At 46.4% G+C, this 15,619-nt stretch overlaps 1 protein-coding gene across 4 annotated transcripts in view; it reads right to left on the minus strand.

The window, feature by feature from the left end:
- PIGL (phosphatidylinositol glycan anchor biosynthesis class L) overlaps window positions 1-15,619 on the minus strand; it is a gene marked incomplete at both ends in the record, with an annotated part of 59,817 nt that overhangs the window by 19,038 nt on the left and 25,160 nt on the right. For all 4 annotated transcript variants that reach the window (XR_014775248.1, XR_014775249.1, XM_084760927.1 and 1 more), the window contains 3 exons: window positions 1,304-1,335; window positions 1,721-1,788; window positions 3,962-4,052. Coding sequence is in view for 2 of the 4 variants with exons in the window: in XM_084760927.1 (XP_084617053.1) it covers window positions 1,304-1,335; window positions 1,721-1,788; window positions 3,962-4,052 (191 nt within the window). The remainder of the gene's footprint in view (window positions 1-1,303; window positions 1,336-1,720; window positions 1,789-3,961; window positions 4,053-15,619) is intronic.

A 15,619-nucleotide genomic window follows, 5' to 3' on the forward strand; every position in this document is an offset into this window, starting at 1 on the left:
CAGCAAGTGGCCAGTGGGGTCCTGTGCTTCACGGGGTTAGAAAGTGTTTACTATTTCAAGTTCATCAGTGTCTCAGGAACCTGGGAGGCACTTACAACCTCACTGAAAAGATGGGTGATGGGAGGGGAGTTTGACAGACCAACAAAGTACTAGCAGTGGAAAAGAGCCATCTTCCTGTGAGGAAACTAGACAGGGCACGTGACAATGGACACAGCCTCAACTTGCCATGCATACCTAAGGCAGGGAGAGTGGCCCACCTTCCAGCACTGCGCAGCCTAGGGCTGCTGTGTGTAGGTGTCCTTCAGTGCCCAGCAGGGCTGTTCTACTGTCACAAATACTTAAATTATGGATGCTCAAGTCTCTCACATAAAACAACACACAGAACTTGCCCATAATCTCTTGCATACATTAAATCATTTCTAGGTTACTTATCTCTAATATGAGTAAATGCCGTGGAAATAGTTGTTATATTGCATTGTCTGGGGACTAATAAGGAGAAAAGAACCCGCATGTTCAGGCACCTTTATTTTCTCCCTACATATTTAAAAATCTTTTTATTTGTGTGTGCATGCACCTGTATGAATTTATGTGCACCACATTGTTGCTCAGGGTGTCTGACATCCCTGGATTTATAGGTTGTTGTAATTTGCCTAATATGGGTAATGGGAAACAAACCAAGGTCTTTTGCTTTTGTTTTGTTTTGTTTTGGTTTTGGTTTTCGAGACAGGGTTTCTCTGTGTAGCCTTGGCTGTCCTGGACTCACTTTATAGACCAGGCTGGCCTCGAATTTACAGTGATCCGCCTGCCTCTGCCTCCCAAGTGCTGGGATTAAAGGCTTGTGACACCACCGCCCGGCTTGAACCCAGGTCCTTTGCAAGAGCAGTAAGTGCTCTTAACTGGGAGCCATGTGTCCAGCGTCCCCCTGAATAACTTTGATCCCATGGTGTTAAGTCCTAGATACATAGAAATCCGTAGATATGGAAGGCTGAGAATATTTGCAGATTTCCTTGGTAAGTTTCTTTTTTCTTTTCTTTTCTTTTTTTTTTTTTTTTTTTTTTTTTTTTTTTTGGTTTTTCGCGACAGGGTCTCTCTGTGTTAGGCTTGGCCGTCCTGGACTCACTTTGTAGACCAGGCTGTCCTCGAACTCACAGAGATCCATCCACCCACCTCTGCCTCCCAAGTGCTGGGATTAAAGGCGTGTGCCACCATGCCCGGCTCCTTGGTAAGTTTCTTAGAGGGGTAGTGACGTGTTTATTTGTCAACAACCAAACAACCCTCCCAAACAAAAACCGTCCTTCCTTACCTTTAGGCAGCTTCCCTTCGGAGTGCAGGGCCCTGAAGAACGGAGACGAGAAGCATTAGAGAGGGGATGAGTCACCTACTCTTCTGTGTAAACAGGAGGGACCCTCAGGGCAAGACCTCATGGCCCACGCCTCAACCAAGCACACAGGCCCCCGTGGTTTCTACTGCACAAGTCAGCATCTAAATACAGGTCTGCCATCATGTGATGCTCATGGAAGGGAGAACCAGGATAACACACACAAAGGCAAAGCACATGTTTAAAAAAGAAAAGGTGGGTGAACAAAAGGACAACAATGACTGAGGTGACGCAAGAATGAGTTTTCTGGGGCTCAGACAGCAGCAGGAAGTGTCTTAGTAACGGTGACCCTTGAGCAAATAGAGAAACCCTTTCCCACTTCCGCCCTTGAGAGCAGCATACCTCACTGCCTTGTACAAAGCGATATGATTGCTGTGGCCACTGACTCCTTCGGCATCAAAGGTCACCACCTGTAGGGACAGAGCCGGGGAGGAAGGGCTCATTCAGAGCTGTTGACTGGCTTCTCCACGGCCTCAGCTTCAAAGTAGCCTTCACTATTCCTCTGGGGAAGGAGACAGCCAACCCCTGAAACTTTTCAAATTCTGAGGGTATGCAGACAGGCTTGTGTGTGCAGCTGTGAGTTTATGGTTCACTCTTGCTCCTGGCAGTAGAGCAGGATTCACCCCACCACAGAAACTTGTCTTCAGAATCTCCGTGTGGGCGCAAGTGTGTTCCCGTGGACATCAGAGAAGACCTCCAGGGGCTGTGCCTGAGCTTGCTGACAGGCTAGTCTGGCAGGCCAGGGAACCCAAGGGATCTGCCTGCCTTTGTCTCCCCAGTACTGGGACCATAAATACACAGCACCATGGCTGCTTTTTTTTTTTTTTTTTTTTTTTTTTTTTTTGGTTTTTCGAGACAGGGTCTCTCTGTGTTAGCCTGGGCCGTCCTGGACTCACTTTGTAGACCAGGCTGGCCTCGAACTCACAGCGATCCGCCCGCCTCTGCCTCCCGAGTGCTGGGATTAAAGGCATGCGCCACCACGCCCGGCTATGGCTGCTTTTTATCTGAGTGTTTGTTTACAACATGGGCTTTCCATTTTGAGATCAAACTCAAGTTCTCATGCTTGCAAGGCAAGTACTTTTCTGACTGTCATGTCTCCAAGGCTCAGGACACCTCTGTTGTAGGCTGGGGATGTGGCTTAGTTGGTGGAGTATTTGGCAAGCATGCATGAAATGCAGACATGTATGTGCTGGTGTATGCATGCAGTCCCAGCTCCTGGGAGACAGAGGAATGAGGGTCAGAAGTTGAGGGTCATCCTTGATTCACAGTGACTTTGAGGCCAGCCTGGGACACGTGAGAACCTGTCTCATGTGGCCTCTCATCAGCACATCCATCTTCTTGGCTGGCTGCTGCGTAGGAATTGTTCGGGTAGATGCAGCCTGATTCTCCAGGTTCCCTTCCTTATACCACAGCTACAGTGTCCTGGAGCCAAGCTCGCAGAAGCCTGTCCTAGGCTGCTTCTCGTTCTCTTTGCACAGGTATCTTCATCTTGGGTCTAACATTTCATTTCTGCACAGATGGGTTTAAAGAACCAGTGCCAGCTTGATTTCAAGCTGGGGGTGGGGTGAGTCAGGGTCTGTCATATAGCTCTGGCTGGTCTAGAACTCTATGTAACCTTGAATTCCTGTTTGCTTCCATTTCCCAACTGTTGGGATTATATGCCTGTACCACTGTGCTCAGCTCTGTAGTTTGAATAATAACAGCAAAAAACATAGTATGGGCCAGAGAGATTGCTTAGTAGGTAAAGCTGCTTGCTGCCCAGCCTGATGGCCTCAGAACCCACATAAAGGTGCAAAGGAAACTGACCCCTCCATAGGCATATTGTCACGTATGTATAACCACATATGTCACAGATACTAAAGTGTGAAAAACAATATGAATATTAAAGGAAACATAAGAAAACGAGGATTCAGCCAGGCATGGTGGCACACGCCTTTAATCCCAGCACTCAGGAGGCAGAGGCAGGTGGATTGCTGTGAGTTCAAGGCCAGTCTGGTCTACAAAGTGAGTCCAGGACAGCCCAGGCTAACACAGAGAGACCCTGTCTCAAAAAACCAAAAAAAAAAAAAAAAAAAAAAAAAAGAAGAAGAATTCTAACATCAATCATTGTGAGTCTGAGGCCAGGCTGGTCCACAACGTGAGTCCAGGACAGCCAAGGCTACACAGAGAAACCCTGTATCAAAAAACCAAAACAAAGACAAAAAACCAAAAAACTAACATCTCCAGTTTATCTTCAAGGTGAGAATAATACCTGAAATGTGAACGACTTGGTATAAGAAGTCCTGTGTCAGTGAAAGTCGTGCTCAGATCCCTGGGTCCTGAACTATCAGGAGGCAAGAGAAATGTTGGGGAGCAGGTCACGGGTGGGAAAGTGCTTTTCTCACGCTGAGGGTTGAGAACTTGTTCCCTTGTCATACACAAGATCAAATGCATGTCTGGCTGCAGTGGGTTTAGCAGACGGCCTCTTCGAGTGGGCTTGGAGCAGGGCTGGGAGTGGGAGGCAGCCACAGGTGAGCAGCAGAGGCTAGTCCGTGTGATGGGATGGAGACCCCGGGCTTCCCATTCAGAGTGGTGTTCCCTTACCAGGTTGATGCCGTTGACATCTATGTGCTGAAGAAGGGTGCTGGCCACCAGCTCTGTGTCCCACTGCACTCCCGGGTCATCGGGGAACTCCCTGCAAGAGAGAAGCACACTTGAACCCTTTCTAGGTAAGAATACCCTTCTTATCTTCTGTGGTTGTTATTGTTTTGAGATAGGCTTTTTATGTGTAGCCCTGGCCATCCTGGAACTCACTCTTTAGACCAGGCTAACCTTCCTATGCTGAGGACCAATAATTGACCTTAGAGTTCTGGGCTAAGGAGAATCACAAGGGTTTTCAACAGGAAAATGACATTAAATAATGTCATTATTTTCTTTGACTCACTGGCAACCTCTACCCAGCTCCCCCAGTTTTCTATGGAGAGTCCAGTTCTGTTATTTCACTCGGAATGTTCCTGCATGGAGCATGGCAGACAGCCCAGCAGGTAGAGGCTAGGATTAGAGAAAAGAACATGGGTACAAAATCCAGCCTTGTTCCCTGGAGGTGCATGCCACAGCATGGCTGTGAAGTTCAGAGGACAATTTTCAAGAGTCATTTCTCTCCTACCGTCCTTATGTAGCTCTGGGATTGGACTTCGACCATCAGTCCTGGGGGAGGCAAGTGCCTTTCCCCGTTGTGACACCCGCTGCCTCTAGGCTGTAACTTTTAGGAGATTGCATGATCAGAACTGGACCATTGCGATCCTGCATCCTGTCAGGATTCAGTCAAGCTCCTGAGACTCCTGATGATCTGTTGACTTTTTTTCCCCCTGAGGCCGTCTTTTGTGCCTAGTTGCCTTTAATCCCAGCACTCGGGAGGCAGAGGCAGACGGATCGCTGTGAGTTTGAGGCCAGCCTGGTCTACAAAGTGAGTCCAGGACAGTCAAGGCTACACAGAGAAACCCTGTCTCAAAAAAAAAAAAAAAAAAAGAAAAAGAAAAGAAAAGAAAAAAGAAAGAAAAACAAAAAACCCAAAAAACAAACAAAAAAGAAAGAGACCCATCTTATGCAAAAGTTTTCTCTAAAATTCTGGCTGCACTTTGATTCAGTCTGTGTGAGAGGAAGCTCTAACATGGCTTTTCAAGGAGCACGAAGACAATGGAATCAGCATTTCATTTTGTTCCATTGCTCCTGGGACCCTGTCTTCAGGAGGAATGCCCACTTTAGCTTTCTCTCTCTCTCTCTCTCTCTCTCTCTCTCTCTCTCTCTCTCTCTCTCTCTCTCTCTCTCCTGAGACAGAGTTTCTCTGTGTAACCTTGTCTGTCCTAGACTCACTCTGTAGACCAGGCTGGCCTCGAACTCACAGATATCAGCCTCCCAAGTGCTGGGATTAAAGGCGTGCATCACGCCCGGCTTCACTTTGGGTCTCTTATTCACTTGATATTTCTCCCCATTCTTTTCTACCTCCTTTTCTAGCTTGCACATTCCATCCAGCACAACACCCACCTTCAAGTGCTACTTCCTCCATGGAGTCTGCTGCAAGGGGCTTGAGGCCATAATTAAAGTCCCAGGGTACAGTTCCCTACACTGATTACATTTTATTAAAAAGTAAATTTCTTTACCTCCTGGAGGGGTGCCACATGTGCACACCATTGTGTGTGTGTGTATCAGAGGACAGCCTGCAGGAATTAGATCTGTCCTTCCACTCTGTGGGTCCCAGGGATTGAATGCAGGTCATCATGCTTAGCAGCAAGTGCCTTTACTGCTGAGCCCTGCCTTGTTTTTTGATACCAACTGCAAGTTTAGAAGTTTTCCTAAACCATCAACAATTCACCAGAAATATGTACACTACTCACTGACAATTGTTCTATGCACGGTTAAGGAAAAGAAAGAAAGAAAGGAAGGAAGGAACAAAGGAAGAAAGAGGTATAGGCTAAAGTCAGCCAAAGGAAGAAATGCCTAAAGCAGATGTTTCCAGATGCAGAGATCCCATTGTGCACCTGTGGAGACAGGACAGATTGGTCCAGCTTCCATATGTGCCACTGTCAACCAGGAGAATTCACCCAAGGTTTGGTGTTCAGAGTTTTCATACCCACTGACTTGATTGCCTGTGGTTGATCTCAGCCTCATGTGACTGATACCATATTGTCCAAAGTCTTGTTAAAAGCCGATACTATCAGCTATGACACAGATCACTTCCCAGAAGCCATGGGCAAAGTCAAATTCCTTATTACAGACCATCCTTGTGTATAAGAACCTTCCCTGTCCTCATCTATCAACTATGCCCTATAGTAAGGCTGTCTCTTGACCTAAAGAGAAACTATATAAGAATTAAGCTATTTCTCATGTACTTGGTGTAATTCAAGTTGAAGTACAATTTATTTAAACAAACGGTAAGAACCCATGCCTCAGCCGGGTGTGATGGTGCACATGCCTTTAATCCCAGCACTTGAGAGGCAGAGGCAGGCACATCTCTGAGTTTGAGGCCAGCCTGGTTTACAAAACGAGTCCAGGAAGGCCAGGGCTGTTACACAGAAAAATCCTGTCTCGAAAAGCCAAAAAAAAAAAAAAAAAGAACCCATGCCTCTCCATGAGCAAGGCACTGGCATTAAGGAATGTTTTATAGGGTTGGAAAGATGGCTGATAGATAAGAGCACTGACTGTTCTTTCAGAGGTCGTGGGTTCAATCCCCAGCAACCACAAGATGGCTCACAACCATCTATAATGTGATCTGATGCCCTCTTCTGGCCTGTAGGTGTACATGCAGGCAGAGCATTGTATACATAATAAATAAATCTCTCTTTTTTTCTTTTCTTTTCTTTTTTTTTTAAAGAAAAGGAGTGTTTAATAAGAACCAATTGGTTGAAATATAACTTCCATCTGGCTATGCCAAAGGCAGTTATACTGGCCTCTTGGCAAAAACTTTTATAAAACAGATCTTGCAGCCGAGTGGTGATGGTATATGCTTTTAATCCCAGAATTTAGGAGGCAGAGGCAGGCGGATCTCTGTGAGTTCCAGGACAGCCTGCTCTACAAAGTGAGTTCCAGGAGAGCTAGGACTACACACAGAAACCCTACCTTGAAAAGCAAAACTAAAAGAACAAACAAACAAAACAACAGATCTTGCTGGGCATGGTGACTCACGCCTTCAATCCCAGCATTCATGAGGGAGGGCCCTGCAGATCTCTGAGTTTGAGGCCAGCCTAGTCTACAGAGAGAATTTCCTGGTAGCCAGGGCTACACTAAGAAACCCTGTCTCAAAAAACAAACAAAAAACCAAAGAAAAGATCTTCCAAACTAGCCAGGCAGTGGTGGTACATGCCTTTAATTCCAGCACTTGGGAGGCAGAGGAGAAAGGTGGAGTTAGTTCTGTGAGTTCAGTCTGGTCTATAGAGAGAGTTCCAGGACAGCCAAGGCTACACAGAAAAAACCTGTCTTAAAAACCCAAACCCAAACCAAACCAACCAAACCAAATCTTACAAACTAGACATGGTGGCACATGCTTGGAATCCTAGCAGCCGGGAGGCAGAGGCAGGAAGATTTGCTACAACTTTAAGGCTAGCCTGGTCAACAGCAAGTTCCAGGCCAGACAAGACTACACAGCAAAACTTTCTTCTTTCTTTGGGTTTTCCGAGACAGGGTTTCTCTGTGTAGCCTTGGATGCCCTTTTATGTACCAGGCTGGCCTCGAACTCATATTTATCCACCTATCTCTGCCTCCCCAAGTACTGGAAGTAAAGGTGTGTGCCACCACACCTGGTGAAAAACCCTTAGAAAATAAAAACAAAGGCTGGCATGGTGGCCCACATCTATAATCAGAACACTTGGCAGGTGGAAACAAGGGGATTTCCATGAGTGTAAGGCCAGCCTCACTACAATAGTGAGTTTCAGGATAGCCTGGGCTATACAGTAAGACTGTCTCAAGAACAACTACCACCACTGCCAAAAAACTCACGTGGATTGGGCATAGACTGCAAGGCATCCCAACTGAAAATATTAAATCAGAAAAATTCAAGCATATACTTATGTGTATACACACACACACACACACACACACACACACACACACACACACACTCCTTTCAATCCAATCCAAATGAGTTATCCTTTGCCTATAGTGTACTTTTTTGTTTTTCTATAGTGTACTTCTAATTATTGCAATGCCTGGGTTTAGGAATAACCTTTGGCCAATTTCTACCATCTTTGGTAGAGTAGGAGTTCTGCTTTGGTAACCGTCCTGGCAGAATGTAAACAGATGTGTTGGAGCCGCCCTTTGAACTCTAGAGAGAGACGGTTGATTAATGACCTGTGTCCAAGTTTCTTATAAAGTCCTTCCTGCTGGCTAGGGTTTATACATGCTGACTAGAATTATGTAGCCATTCTGGCCCATAGAATAATCAAGGTATGAAAGACAGATACAATAGAGTGACAAAAAGGGGACACAGACCCTGAGGGCTCTGTAGAGTCAGCTAGCACAGTGGCTTCTACCATAGCCAGGTTTTGATAGCTAAAGCGGAAGCAATTCCTAACATTTTTTTGTGTTGATTGTATATGGTGTGTGTGTGTGTGTGTGTGTGTGTGTGTGTGTGTGTGTGTGTGTGTGATGGGAGTCCTGCTCTAGCATTCTTTATTTCTTAGAGACAGGGTTTCTCACTAAACCAGAGTTAGGTCGGCAGCCAGTAAACCCTGACTTCCCCTACATTGTGCAGCCATGCCTGCCTTTTTTTACACAGATACTAGGGATTTGAATTCAGGAAGCATTCTTACCCAGTGAGCCATTTCCGAAGCTGCTGATTTAATTTTTAAAAGGTCACACATGATCAATTATTTAGGTTGTTTCCAGTTTTTATTATTGTACTAAGATTTTAACAAGCCCTCAACACATGTAACTATTTCTATGTGGCTCTCAATAGTTCCTTGTGATAAGATCAGTGAAATTTAATTTCTGTGTCGAAGGTGAAGTGAGGAGTATGTAGAATAACTCTTACAAGAACCTTGTTAAAAATAGTAGATGAAAACTGCTAACATCAAGCTGGGCGTGGTGGCACACACCTTTAATCCCAGCACCCGGGAAGCAGAGGTAGGCGGATCGATGTGAGTTCAAGACCAGCCTGGTCTACAAAGTGAGTCCAGGAAGGCCAAGGCTACACAGAGAGACCCTGTCTCGAAAAACCAAAAAAAAAAAAAAAAAAAGAAAGAAAGAAAACTGCTAACATCAAGGTCGGGGAGAGTAACAGGGAGAGGCGGGGATGGGGGTGGGGAGAGCTGTGCATTCTATAGGCTGAAAGGAAAAACTAGTGAGCACAATACACATCATGCCTGCTCTCAATATCTAATGGGTGTAAGCTGGGCGTGGTGGCACACGCCTTTAATCCCAGCACTCGGGAGGCAGGGGCAGGCAGATCGCTGCAGATTCGAGGCCAGCCTGGTCTACAAAGCAAGTCCAGGACAGCCAGGGCTACACAGAGAAACCCTGTCTCAAAAAACCAAAAAACAAACAAACAAACAAAATATCTAAGGGGTGTGTGTGTATGTGTGTGTGTGTGTGTGTGTGTGTGTGTGTATAAATTTAGTGCAGGGTCTCACTCACTATGTCTCTTAGGCTAGCCTAGGAACTCACTATGTAGACCAGGCTAGCTTTGAACTCACAGAGATACAACTGTTTCTGTCTCCCAAAGGCTGAGATTAAAGGTGTCTGCTACTATGCCTACTTTAGAGTCTCAAAGTTCCCAGTCTGTAGTTTAGGCTGCCTTGAACTTTGTGTGTGTGTGTGTGTGTGTGTGTGTGTGTGTGTGTGTGTGTGTGGTGGGGTGTGTTGAGACAGGGTTTCTCTGTGTAGCCTTAGTTGCCCTGGTCTCGCTTTGTAGGTGTACACAGAGGCAGAGCACTATATACATAATAATAAATAAATCTTAAAAATGGTCCCCCCCACCCCCCGTTTCCTGTTTTTTCTTTTGTTTTGTTGACTCACTTTGTAGACCAGGCTGGCCTGGAACTCATAGAGATCTACCTGCCTCTGCCTCCCAAGTGCTGGGATTAAAGGCATGGGCCACCACACCCCGCTCTTTATTGAACTTTCAAGTCCTAAAAACTTCCATGACTAAATGCAAGGTGAAGGCTTGCACCTTAACATTCTGTCCAGATGCTCCTGCCCTGGTCAATCCCGGTTTGTTCCCTGAAAGAGGCAGGGAAGGAGTGAACAAAAGGCTTAACTTCCAAGGGTGTGCCCAAAGGGAGTGTGACAACTATTTAAAACATTCTTCTTCTAAAAAGTGGCACACGCCTGTATTCTCAGCACTCAGGGAGGCAGAGGCAGGTGGATTTCTGTGAGTTCGAGGCCAGCCTGGTCTACAAAGGGAGTCCAGGACAGCCAAGGCTATACTGAGAAACCTTGTCTCAAAAAAAAAAGTTGTTTCTTTTATGTATTTTGTATGAATGTGTACATGTATGTGTTTGTGCACGCATGAGTGCCTGCCATGGTGTGCATGTGGAGGTCAGTAGACAGACCGGGAGTTGGTTCTCACCAGGTGGGTCCTGCGCTGGTCAAGCCGGGCAGGAAGCATCTTTACTTGCTGAGGCAGGTGGATCTCTGTGAGTATACAAAGAGAGTCCAGGCCAGGCAAGGCTACACAGAAAGCTCTGTCTTGGATAAACAAAAGAAGGGGGTTGGAGAGAGGTTGAGAGCACTGGCTGCTCTCCCGGAAGTTCTGAGTTCAATTCCTAGCAACCACATGGTGGCTCACAACCATCTATAATGTGATCTGATGCTCTCTTCTTGCCTATAGGTGTACATGCAGGCAGAGCACTGTATACATAAGAAAGAAAGAAAGAAAGAAAGAAAGAAAGAAAGAAAGAAAGAAAGAAAGAAAGAAAGAAAGAAAAAACTGGGAATTGCAGACTGTGAGCCACCATGTAGGTGCTGGGAACTGAACTGAGCCGCCATCCCTCCAGCCCCTTGTCCTGAATGGGTTGCTGCTGTCTTCCCATTTTGTTTCAGTTATATTCAGCTCAGCAATCAGTCAACACTTTACAAAAACCTGGACTTGGGGAGGAGGGCAAAAGCCTCGCTGTCAGGTAAAGGCTGCACGCACAGGCAGGCAACAGAGTGGCAATGTGCCTCATTACCCAGTCTTTACTAGTCTGTCGTGGAGCTGGAGAGATGGCTAAGTAGTCAATGCTGTATTTTCTGCTCTTTTGAAGGATAGGAGCTTAGATCCTCATGCCCACGCTAGAAAGCTCACAATTGCTTATAATTCAAGGGGACCAGATGGCCTCCACAGGCACTTGTATGCATGTGCCCTCACACACACATATAGACACACATATATACATTTGAAAAAATATATTTTAAGGCAGGCAGTGGTGGCACATGCCTTTAATTCCAGGACTTGGGAGGCAGAGGTAGGCAGATCTCTGTGAGTTCGAGGCCATCCTGGTCTACAAAGGGAGTTCCAGGACAGCTAGAGCTACACAGAGAAACACTATCTCAAAACAAAACAAAATAAATAAATAAACAAAAAATCTTTTAAGTGCAGATGTGGGCCCCCACACCCAGGCTGACATTGCATTCTTAACCTCTCAGCAGTTGTAATTATGTGTATAAAACCGGCATAAAATTGTGCTCATGCCGGGCATGGTGGCGCACGCCTTTAATCCCAGCACTCAGGAGGCAGAGGCTGGTGGATCACTGTGAGTTCGAGGCCAGCCTGGTCTACAAAGTGAGTCCAGGACAGCCAAGGCTAACTAACACAGAGAGACCCTGTCTCGAAAAACCAAAAAAATAACAAAATTGTACTCATGGCTGGGCGTGGTGGTGCACACCTTTAATCTTAGCATTTTGGGAGGCAGAGGCAGGTGGATCTCTGTGAGTTTGAGGTCAGCCTCGCCTACAAAGTGAGTCTAGGACAGCCAAGACTACACAGAGAAACTGACAACAATAACGAAAAGAGTTAAAGTGAAAAAGTGGGGACGCACCCCAGGCATGGGATGTTAATGTGCATACCAGAAGGATCGCTGCTTCTCATAAAGGATAACTCACGTGCTGGGCATGGTGGCTCACGCCTTTAATCCCAGCACTGGGGAAGCAGGCAGCTCTCTGTGAGTTCAAGCCAAGTCTGGTCTACAAAGCAAGTTTGAGAAAGCCAGGGCTGTTACATAAACTCAGTCTTGAAAAACCTAAAAAAAAAAAAAAAAAAAGGGGCTGGAGAGATGGCTAGGAGGTTAAGAGCACTGACTGCTCTTCCAAAGGTCATGAGTTCAATTCCCAGCAACCACATGGTGGCTCACAACCATCTATAATGTAATCTGTATACATAAAAAAAAAAACAAACTTTTTATTTTTTATTTTTTTGGTTTTTTGAGACAGGGTTTCTCTGTGTAGCCTTGGCTGTCCTAGACTCACTTTGTAGACCAGGCTGGCCTCGAACTCACAGCGATCCGCCTGCCTCTGCCTCCCCGAGTGCTGGGATTAAAGGCGTGCGCCACCACGCCTGGCCCGGCTTTTTTTTTTTAAATACAATCTCATTCTTTTTTTTTTTTTTTTTGGTTTTTCGAGACAGGGTTTCTCTGTGTAGCCTTGGCTGTCCTGGACCCGCTTTGTAGACCAGGCTGGCCTCGAACTCACAAAGATCCACCTGCCTCTCTGCCTCCTGAGTGCTGGGATTATAGGTGTGCGCCACCACACCCGGCTTCTTTTTTCTTTTTTAAGATGTATTTATTTATTATGTACACAGCATTCTGCCTGCATGTATGCCTGCAGGCCAGAAGAGGGCATCAGATCTTATTATAGATGGTTGTGAACCACCATATGGTTCCTGGGAATTGAACTCAGGACCTTTGGAAGAACAAACAGTGCTTTTAATCTCTGAGCCATCTCTCCAGCCCATAAATAAATCTTAAAAAAAAAAAAAAGAAAAAATAATAAAAAGAAAAAAGAAAAACCTAAAAAACAAAACAAAACAAAAACAAACAAACAAACAAAAAAACCAACTGTAGAGACCAAACCAATGCCATATTTCTGTTCAGGAACTGAGAACTTGCCCATTCCTAGGAGCCTGCACCCAGGGCTGACCAATCAGAGCTACAGGTCACAGTGACCAGAATAAAGGAAAAATTCCCTCCTGCGGTCTGGCCCTGGTCCCCCTCACTTAGCCCTAGTCCCCCAGCCAATCGGCTTAAAGGGCAACTTTCCTGTACCCCTTTAACCTATCATTTAACAGCAAGGCTTGGAGACGGCTTTGAACACCCCACCCCCACCCCATACACACACCTACAGTTTTTTCCTTTAAAAACCTGTTCCTCTAGCACTAGGGACAGTCCAGACTCTGAGCTTGAAATAAACGAGACCCTGTGTAATTTGCATCCAGCTGATTCCTGGTGGTCTTTGGGGGATCTCACAACTAGGACATTACACAACAAAAACAACAACAACAAATAACAACTCACGCTTAAGAAGGATAGAAATAGTGAAAAGAAATTGTATTTTCCAAACAAGACAACCCAATGGAGAGGCTCAAGGCCTCAGCTTCCCAGAACCCAGAGCCTAGATGGTTACCCACGCTCAGTGTGATCTGGAGACAGGGGCTGTGCTGGGCAGAGTGTGCCACAGAGGGAGGGAAGCCGGAAGGAGGATGGTTTTATTGAATTACGGACATCCCATAGGAGTCTAAAAAGCTGTCAGGAAAGCATCTTCCCACAGAGGACATATTTTCCTCTGTAGGCTGTTTGCTCTCCAGACCTCAGGGTTGAGTTCACTCGGGTGATGGAGGACTGAGATGGCACAGAAGCCCTGAGGTAGAAAGCATGTGGTAAGAGTTTGTCAGACAGCCAGTGGGCGTCTGGAGATAAGGGTGCAAGGGACCCCAAGACATCAGGCCAAGGCTCTGAGAACAAATTCGATGTCCATTCAATTGACATGGGCCAAGCGTATGTACCATGCAAGGGGCTGAGTTTTGGGAACAAACATGGATGCAGGCCACTGCTCATTCTCTCAGGGTACTCAGCGCTGCGTCGGGTTGAGGTTTGGGTTCTTACAGGATGAAAGAATTTGCCAAGAGGAGAGAGGAGCTGGTCAAGAGGTCAGGAATTCCAAGTCAGGGTAGCAGTGTGGCTAGCTGGTGGCATGAGCAGCTAGCTGGCCGTGGTGGCTGAAGCACGCCAGGAGCTGGAGGAGGAGGAGGAGGAGGAGGAGGAGGAGGGTATTTCCAGTAACCTCATATTTGTAAGTCCTTGGTGGTGGTGGTGAGAAGGTGGACTTAACAGTGTTAGTACTACAGGAAAATGCTCCAGGCTCCCAGCTCCACCCTGGACCTCTGTGTTCAGTAAACACGTTGCTTTTCTAATAGTGGGATATCCTCAAACTCTGACCTTCCCCACACATTCTTATGACTCATCCTGACTGGTATGTTTTATGGTCCCTCAGCAGTCCATGGCAACACTGGGAAGTCTGTGGTGTAAGTAGACCCCTCCAGTCACTAGATGCAAGAAAGGAGGCCCCTACCCTGCACCAGCAGGAGGGAGCTCAGGCCATCCTCCCTCAGACAGAGCCTCGGCCGAAACAGATGCTGCAGCGCAGCTCCGGCAGGGTTAGGTAACAGCTTATCTCCCTGAGAACCAAGTCCCACTTTTGCACACTGCACTCTGAACTCTAATACAGATGGAAGCGGTTCACACACCCTTATTTGGTCTTGTGGCTTGTGTAGCACAGTGCTGGCAGAATCAGCTGCCCTTCCTCCACCCACTTCAGGCACATTTCTAAACTTAATTACTTCCTTTGTCATCTAAAGTGGGCAAAGGTCAGTAGGTTCAGTGTAACTGCTTTGGCAGGCCTAGCGCCTGCAAGTTTAGCTGGGGCCCAGCAGTTGTCGGGGTCATTCAGGGAGGCAAGGAGTGTCTCCTCGCTCCATGCTCAGGCCATCCTGCAGTGTTCCTGCTGGAGCCCAGGAGCACCAGGGAAATGCAGGGAGCATGGATCTAAGCTTGGAGACATTGGAAAGTGGGGCTCAGCAGCTTCTGTGGGGGCTAGAGCGGCGGTTCTCCATCTGTGGGGCGATCCCGTTGGGGTTGCATATCAGATATCATACACAGCAGATATTTTTCTTGTTGTTTTTTGAGACAGGGTTTCTCTCTGTAGCCCTGGCTGTCCTGGAACTCAATCTGTACACTGGCCTTAGATTCACAGAGATCTCTCTGCCTCTACGTCCAGAGCGCTGTGATCTATCACGCCCGCTGGCTAATTTGCATTTTTCTAATGGCTAGTTATTCATGTTTATTAGCCACTACATTATGATTCATAACAGCAACAAAACCATAGCTATGAAGTAGCAACAAAAAAATCTTATGGCTGGGGTCGCTACAACATGAACTGTATTAAAGGGGCACAGTGTTAGGAAGGTTGAGAACAACTCGTCTAGAGTGAGACAAATGCTGAGAGGAAAAGAATGGAAAAAATGAACAGGAAAAGGAAAAACAGGATCTGAGGGGTGTAAAAAAAAAAAAACAACAACAAAATGGTGATAGGAGCTGGAGAGATGGCTCAGAGGTTAAGAGCACTGCCTGCTCTTCCAGAGGTCCTGAGTTCAATTCCCAGCAACCACATGGTGGCTCACAACCATCTATAATGAGATCAGGTGCCCTCTTCTGACCTGCAGGGGTACATGCAGGTGAAACGCAGTATACATAATAAAGAAAAAGAGTGCTCCAAACCAACACACTTATGAAGTATTTG

This window comes from Acomys minous (genome assembly GCF_964271855.1).
Source record: "Acomys minous genome assembly, chromosome: 16".
Classification (NCBI taxonomy): domain Eukaryota; kingdom Metazoa; phylum Chordata; class Mammalia; order Rodentia; family Muridae; genus Acomys; species Acomys minous.